Source organism: Fusarium pseudograminearum, chromosome 3 (assembly GCF_000303195.2).
Source record: "Fusarium pseudograminearum CS3096 chromosome 3, whole genome shotgun sequence".
NCBI lineage: Eukaryota > Fungi > Ascomycota > Sordariomycetes > Hypocreales > Nectriaceae > Fusarium > Fusarium pseudograminearum.
Genome location: NC_031953.1, coordinates 7,201,402 through 7,209,532, shown reverse-complemented (window position 1 = coordinate 7,209,532; position 8,131 = coordinate 7,201,402). Strand labels below are relative to the sequence as shown.

General features: G+C 48.1%; 4 protein-coding genes across 4 annotated transcripts; 2 read left to right on the top strand and 2 right to left on the bottom strand.

Moving 5' to 3' along the window:
• Positions 1–715: 715 nt before the first annotated feature.
• On the top strand, positions 716–3,053 carry FPSE_06347 (uncharacterized protein; the record flags this gene model as incomplete). The annotated part of the gene is made up of 2 exons (XM_009259465.1): positions 716–2,449; positions 2,499–3,053. 2 exons carry the CDS (start codon positions 716–718, stop codon positions 3,051–3,053), a joined length of 2,289 nt encoding a protein of 762 aa, XP_009257740.1.
• Positions 3,054–3,497: 444 nt separating this feature from the next.
• FPSE_06346 (uncharacterized protein) lies at positions 3,498–4,783 on the bottom strand (the record flags this gene model as incomplete). Its single annotated transcript, XM_009259464.1, has 4 exons — positions 3,498–3,517; positions 3,658–4,445; positions 4,634–4,658; positions 4,735–4,783. The coding sequence occupies 4 exons, from the start codon at positions 4,781–4,783 to the stop codon at positions 3,498–3,500; spliced, it is 882 nt and encodes a 293-aa protein (XP_009257739.1).
• A 263-nt stretch (positions 4,784–5,046) lies between these two features.
• FPSE_06345 (uncharacterized protein) lies at positions 5,047–5,883 on the top strand (the record flags this gene model as incomplete). The annotated part of the gene is made up of 1 exon (XM_009259463.1): positions 5,047–5,883. One exon carries the CDS (start codon positions 5,047–5,049, stop codon positions 5,881–5,883), a length of 837 nt encoding a protein of 278 aa, XP_009257738.1.
• Positions 5,884–5,923: 40 nt separating this feature from the next.
• Positions 5,924–6,449, bottom strand: FPSE_06344 (uncharacterized protein; the record flags this gene model as incomplete). The annotated part of the gene is made up of 3 exons (XM_009259462.1): positions 5,924–5,981; positions 6,034–6,115; positions 6,299–6,449. The coding sequence occupies 3 exons, from the start codon at positions 6,447–6,449 to the stop codon at positions 5,924–5,926; spliced, it is 291 nt and encodes a 96-aa protein (XP_009257737.1).
• Positions 6,450–8,131: the final 1,682 nt, after the last annotated feature.

Here is an 8,131-nt window from a genome sequence, read left to right as displayed (position 1 = left end):
ATAGGAACAGCCCGATGCGGGGGTCGAACCCGCAACCTTGAGATCGCGTACTCGTAAGAGTCTCACGCTCTACCGATTGAGCTAACCGGGCGTGGCTCGAATTGTTATGCTGCGGTTCACTAAGCCAGTCTAGGAATGATGCTCAAATTGAGCTGTAAATAATAACAGCTGAATTAATAAGCTTTCCAGGTCCAGAAGAACATATAAGTTACACTTATTCAGAAATCGTTAGGCAGGTTAAATTATGTTAGTATTTTCACACAGAAATAGTTACTTCAAAGTTGATCGACATTCTGCAGTAGGCTTTTGTTTCGCCGAGCTTAGGACAGAGTCTTCCGTGAAGCTGATAAAACAAAGTGCACTTTCGGAAAAAGATGTCTAACAAGGTAGCACACGACATGTAGCGCTGTGACATGAACATGAGTAAATACTTCCTGGCAAAATACTTGTACTACGCCAGGACAAAACGGCATAATCGAAAGCAATCCATGCTCCAGGGTAGTATTCCTCCCTAATCCGGAACTGGTATTCGTTTTCCCGGGTTCAATGGCACGTGCTCAAGGGAGGAAATACTGACGTCGTCACACGTGACACAAATAATCATCGCGTTCCACCTCACATTCAATCAACGCCATCTCATCTCATCCTGTCTCATTCAGGGTCTACGTGACTTCCGTCGAGGTTTCCGACACCTCCTACACAGCCTCGTACAAACATGGAACAAATAACACCCTTCGACACCAGTAAATACAGTGCAGAACGCGCAGCCATTGCAGCCCGACGCGTTTTCTTGTTCTCCGGCAAGTGGCCCCACGAGCTCGTCAAAGACCATTCACCGCACATCTGGAACGTCAAGTTATCCGAAGAGTTCGCCACGCTTGTACGTCTCTCGGTTGAGTCGCACAAGGTTGAACTCAGAAATGTATTGCAGAGATTGAAGGAAATCACCCTCAAACACCCCAATGAAGAAACCAAATGCTTGAATCGAGATGATATTTCCGAGGTTCGAGACTGGCTGCGCACAGAGGGAGTTGATTCGCATCCACGGTTCCCTCGGATATCTGCTGGTGAAGAGGACAGAAATGACGCCAATGGAGTACCATCGGTGGCCGCCTCGGCGATTCGCGCGGGAACTGCTAATTTCAGCGATATCACCAGTGACAGCAGTCTAGACTTCAATTATTATAGTTCGGACGATGAAGAAGCTAACGAGTCATCAACTATCCAAATCAAATCCGAAGACGATGCGCCTGTCGCACCAAGACCCAACCCCGTCACCAGGCCCTTTTCTTCAAACCCATCATCTAGTAGGGCGAGCGAACCTGGCCCTTCCGCCTCACAACCTCCCTCTAGACCGAATGCTCGAACCGGAACGACACCGTCTAGCAACACTGCTCCATCAACCCCACTTCGAGTCAGTGACAGTGTAAATGCCCACTTTCAAGAAAGCCTTCGAAGAGCAGCCATGACCAACAGCGCCTCTCGACCAAGGCTTCAAGCCAGTCCCTCAAGATCAGTTGCAAGGCCAAACAACACTAGTCAGGCTGGGCCTTCTACACCTTCGCGTACCACGCCCAACCACCAAGCAAGTCCTTCACTCAACAGGCCAGCAGCATCCGAGCCACGCCGCAATGCATCGTCGGATAGAAGTCAAGTCAACCAGTCGACGCAGAGCACATCTCAACAACAGCCATCCGCTACTATTAACCCCCCTAGGCTTAATGCTCAAGCCTCAAACAACCCTGTTCCCAGAGCTCTAAACACACCAGTCGCATCGGCTTCTTCATCAAATGTTGCCTCATCACCCACAAGAGCCCGGGAGCCCCGTTCTACCACAAACCTTAGAACCGCGCCAATCACGGATGTTCCAACTGGGTCTGCGCTGCATCGTCTCGATGGATCATTTGATACTTACAGACACGCCCGTGGAAATGCGTCCTCAAGTGCCTCTTTGGAAATAGGCACATCCGGCATTTCAACACCTAATAGGCCAGATATCCAATCCAACGTCGGCTCAACAAGCTCCAACTCAACGCCAGCTACTGCTCGCCCCCGACACGATATCCAGCCACCTACACGCCAGACCCACGACCTCCCTCTAAGCGCAGTGCTGAATCCCGATGTTTCACGCAAGCGACCTCTAGAACCTACGACACCAGTCACTTATCAGACTCCAGAACGCCCGGGGGCTTCATCCGCGGCGCCAGGGATAAACTCGGGTTCCTCAAACGAACACCCACCTCAAGCAGGGACAGGGAATGCCACTCGGGTCAATGCGGCATCTTCATCACAACCCGCTCCTACTTCTCGCACACAAGCGCCAAACGCAATGCCGGCACAGACGAACTGTTCATGGACTATCGGGAACGCTAGAAAGAGACAAAGATTGAATGATCCTACAGGGCGGAGCATACGTTTAGATGACATATCGGATTTTGATGCTACATTGGTAAGATCCCCAGAGTACGTTGGCATTGGATCTTGCTAACGTGTACAAGCCGAATGGAGAATGTTTCAAAAGACATCTTCGAGAATGGCGCGCGTGGGCAGAGCCTCACGCTAAGAACATCGATCAAAAACTGGTAGAAATTGTCGGACATATTCACTCAGTCAGCAATCTCTATCAAACCAACAGCGCCAAGCGGGAAAACGCAATAAACCAGATCGAAGCCGCCAAGCAATCGCTAGAGGAGAACCAAGCAGTGATTACCAAAAACCGCAAGATCATCGCTGTTCTGGAGGAGGAATCCCAAGGGGATGTATTAGCCCAAGAATATCTCGACAAACGCAAAGGGCTACTGAAAGAGCACGAGCTTGTGCACCGGTCATTCCAACACGAACTTACATCGGCTCAGACTATCCTCGAGGAGATTGACTTGCAACATCCTACTCTTGAAAGGAGACTCGGTGAGCTTGTGGAAGATGAGGCTACGCTCAGAAAGAAAAAGAAGTCATTAAGTTCAGCGATAAAGAAATGGGAGTTTCAGACAGATTTAATGGAAGCTGATGGGGGTTGGGCCAAGGCAATGGGACGTTGGTCAGCAGGCGCATAGGCAGAGAGATTTGACGCACAATGATGAGCTGCCCAAGTAATTGTTTTACATACACATGTTGCATAGCATTTTGAGCTGTAGCGTTATGTGTTAATATACCTTTGAAGTAGTGAATAGACTCTTTTGCATACGATGCTAGGCTGGTCCTTGGTAGATTTGATATCTATTTAGAAGTTTTTATGTGTTTCTCTACAATTGGGCAAAAAGTAAAAGGAATGCAGCCTCGACAAATTGGAGTCATGGTGCTCAAAAAAGTATAATTGAAGATGGAAACCCTATCCCTTGGGGCAGCCTCGACACAGGATCGAACTATGGACCTTCGCATTACGAGTGCGACGCTCTACCACTGAGCTATAGAGGCTGTGGTAAGATTCAACTGAGACATGTCCGCCCCCGATAATACCGGCCGTGTCTTGGACAGTCTTGCCGCATGTTCCCCGATATTCAAGTGTCAGCAAATGCCGCTGTTGATGGCATTAAGCCTCAACTACAATTAGGTCGGCAGTAGTATGGCTTGAAGTTGGAGGGCTTCCCGGGGGACTTATAAGCATAGGTGTGCTTATTTTCTTAGGAGAGTAAATATAAAACTGCGACCTGGACGTACTTTCAGTAACACATTCCAGCTTCTGCCCTAGTTGCACAAGTGGATTACATGAAATATAGAGGTGGTTTCTTGAGGCAACATCGTCGGCAGTCTCGGCAAAGAGGATGGCTGCAGATGCTGCGCCAATCGCAGTGTACATATCTCCAACCATGAGGCGGTTCGTAGAGGCCTCGAGGTGGAAGTCACCCGTCACGTAGCTATTCTCCAGCGCCGCAGACACCGTTAGGTAGATAACGTTGCCACTAGAGCCCTTTTTGTAGCGGGGCCTTTTGCCGTTGACGCTCTGCTGGGCTGAGTTGGCAACCTGAAGAGCAAAGGTAGGTTCAATTGCGGGTGCGTCGCTTGTGGTGATTGTGGCTTCAGTAGTAGTTGCGGCTTCAGCAGTTGCTGTGGAGAATTCTTGAGTAGTTGTAGAAATTTCAGTCATGCTCAAGGAGGTTTCGACAGAACTTGTAGTCTCAGTAGTTGATACAGCCTTGGCGTATGTTGTCCAAGACGTTGAGGTATTGGTCGTAGATGATGAAGCATCATCAGTTGACGTTGACAAAGTAATGTCGGTCGAGGTTGAGCCATAGTCAAATACAGTTGATAGAGAGAAATCTTCAGTAACACTCGATAGTGCTGTGTCCAGCGTTAGCGACAAGGTAGTATCAACAACGATTGACGAGGTGACTCTGGAAGTGGTTGAACTAAAATCCTCAGTGGTAGAAGTAGACAGAGTGAGAGTCCTCGAAGACTTGCAGGGCCCAGCCGCCGCATTGCCCAAGAGCGAAGCAACAGCGAGCAGGCTGTAAACAATGTGTCAGAGCATGGTGCCATTCCGAAATGTAAATAGATTGGAATCAATTTTTACATTTAACGATGAACCCCTAAGATATATCAATGCGTGGCTAAATTAAATGGGGTCCTCGTTAGAATGGAGTCTTATGTATCCAAATCCTGATGATCAAGCCTGACGTTTATCATCGCGACTTACTGGACTAAGTAGCAGTTGCAGGTATCTGCCCATACAATTATGCGTAATCATTCATATCACCAACTAATTTTCGAATTAGTACAGTCAAGGTTGTGAAATACAATTTCTAATAACCTCATTCCAAACGGATACGACATCGGATTCAACCATCGCTGAAGAAAGGCGGCAGGGTCCGGATCTAACCTGTTCAAGACTAAGGTGAGTATCCATCAAACTAGGACATAGAGAAATACGCCGAGACTGATTGGCTGCTGCAGACTTGCAGATGGAAATGCACCCTCCATCTCGGGCAACTGAGCCGAATCTGTCTCCGTTTCGGAGAGTTGATGCGGGGTTTTTGACTACTTATTATCACCCATTTCAGACTGTTTCTGCTGTATCTTCACTTTAAACGTTACTTGACAACATCCATCATGGGCAACGATCAAAAAATGGGCGCCTACTACGCCCCCAAGGGTGGTCTACCACCTCAAACACAAATCCTCACCGACCGAGCTATGTTTACTGAATCATACGCCGTCATTCCCAAGGGCTGCTTCAGCGATATTGTCACCAGTTTCCTGCCCTTCTGGGAGCAGACTCGACTATGGGTTATTGCCCGTCCTCTATCAGGCTTTGCCGAAACCTTCTCCCAGTACATAATGGAGGTTTCACCTGGAGGTGGTAGTGATCGCGCTGAGATGGACGACACAGCCGAGGGCGTCTTGTTTGTTGTCGAGGGTGAAATCACTGTATCTGTGGCCGGTGCGTCACACACTCTCGATGCTGGTGGCTACGCTTTTCTCCCACCCAAGTGTGGCTGGACCCTCCGCAACAACTCAAGCGAGACCGCCAGCTTCCACTGGGTCCGCAAGGCCTACGAGTATGTACCCGGCCTAGACGCCCCAGAGGCCTTCTTCGCCAATGAGAAGGACATTCAAGCAAGGGAAATGCCCGACACAAACGGTGCCTGGTCTACTACCCGATTCGTTGATCCCACCGACGTGCGACATGACATGCACGTCAACATCGTCACTTTTCAACCAGGCGGTCTCATCCCCTTTGCAGAGACACACGTTATGGAGCACGGTCTTTATGTTCTAGAAGGAAAGGCTGTCTACCGTCTGAACCAGGATTGGGTCGAGGTGGAAGCTGGAGATTTCATGTGGCTGCGTGCCTTTTGTCCACAGGCGTGCTATGCGGGTGGACCTGGAAAATTCCGATACTTGCTCTACAAGGATGTAAACCGTCACGCAAAGTTTCTGAGATAGAACAATCTAAAGAGTGAATATGATGCCCAAACTGAGTGTATTAAGATGTGTAGTATCCAACAGACATAAGTTTACCGCTATTACCATATCCAAGATGGCTGTTATTCAGGTCAGTCTTGGAGACGCCATGGTACGTGGGGTTCAACATACCTTTTCCTTATAATTTTGCCCTGGTCTGATCGATATAAATGGCGCGCGCGATTTGTCGCAAGGTGGATTCCGCGGGATGAACCTGGCAGAGGTATCAGACACAGGTTGCAACAAGCGCCCACACTGACATCGAGAAGCCGGGATTGTGTACATACGGTGGAGGCATAGACACACTACTTGTATCAACCGACAGTAGCACGCTCCCTCCTCCAAAAAAATTGTTCCCAGTCACAATTGGCAGTGAGTCCGATGAATACAAGTATACCAAAGATGATGACCCCTCCAACATAGTACATCCATGACCGTGGTTGACCGGCTGCTCCTGCACCACCGGGACCCCATTCTGATGGCACGGTTTCGAGTTCGAGATGTTTCTTGACGAGGTATGCGGCGACTGTCGAGTTTATCCACGTCATTTTTGCTGAGAGTTTGGCATGCGGATAGTGGAAGATGAGAGTTAATTGTTTGTGTCGATGTCTGTTTGGAGGTAGGAGACTGCGATGAGAAGTTGATGATCAATTGACGAGAGTCGTGCAGGAATGAGTGACAATTTGCATGAATGAATGGGGAGAGACAATGGGAGAGGCTGGTAAAAGGACACTGTTTTAAAAACTTCAAAACTGTGTCTATTGTGTTTGGTCAAGCGTGTCCAGTCATTGAGTAGATGCTCGCGCACGAGGTTGATGCTTTGCTGAGTCTGCCACTTGGGCTTGTACCTACCAATGGGCATAATTGTTCTGCTCAGTCAAGCTGCTAGTAAACCTGGACTGCCCCTTAACCCCTCTCATGGTGGCAGGGGAGCTCGACTAATAGCAAGCGAATTCGTCATTTGAGTTCTTCTCTTCAGCCCATTATCGCCATTGGAGACGGGTAGTGAGGTGTGCATAGCATATTGGATCGGAGGTTTTCCTGCCTGTTATAATCAGTGAATATATGGAGTTAGATTAGGGAACGAAGATGTGATAGCCCTCAGATGGAATGCGGAACTCAATGACATGCCCAGAGACTTGTTGAAGTGACAATATTACCACTTGTTGCAGACACTACCTTTTCTACTTGCCACGTCACTCTACAGTACAGAAACTACGCCCACAATTGATTTGAACTCTACGAAATGTCTAATAACAACATTATCCAATAATGTAGACTTTTTGTTGTCCAATCAGTCCAATAGCTCGCCAGAGCTCATGACATTGAAAGTCAAGTTCTCAACTCTATGCAGCCAATCTGACAGTGCCTATATAGAATTTGTTTTCGCTAGCCCAATCACAACCCCCCAGCTACAGCAGTCTTCAGATTGTTCATCTTCCGTAGTATAGTGGTCAGTATGCAAGCTTGTCACGCTTGAGACCCGGGTTCAATTCCCGGCGGGAGAGATCCAGCCACCTGCGATACACAGGTTTTCTTTTTTGCAATTTGGGTTTCTATTTTTGCGTAATTAATTTTCCCTGTGAGGACAATTTGCAGGTCAAAAATGTCGCGATTGGCTTCGACTTTTGAGCGTGAAGATGTTTAGCTGAAACTCAATTTCAAGCGCCCGACTCGAACCTCCTCAGTTACAGGTGTGCATACATCTTCGATTCATGTCATATCAGCAGAACCGGGCCTTTTTAGAGCATTTATCGTTCGGCGCTCCGTCATCCTTGAGTTTCTCAGTGCAATCTTATTCAGTGACGTAACCTCGAACCAGTTCAAAGCAGTTCTCACGCTCTTTATTTAGCATGTGCTCTTTTAGTGGGAACAAAAACTTAATTGGAGGCAACAAATAGAAAATGCACACAGTAATCTTGTTTTGCTGTACAGGACAGATAATTGATCCACTGGTACAAAGTGATAAACTAGACATCCAGAACATCAATTGAACACAGCATCATGAGCGCAGCAACCAGACTACCTCACCTCCTAGGTAGTCGTTGAGGCAATATCTGCGCGACAAAAAAGAAAACTAACGGGGACGTGCCATAGAAATGTACGACGAAAGGCAAACAAAAAACAATCGACAACGGCAGGATTCGAACCTACGCGTGCGAACACAATGCCTATGATGTCTCGTAAGAGATAGCAGGGCATCGCCTTAACCACTCGGCCACGTTGTCTT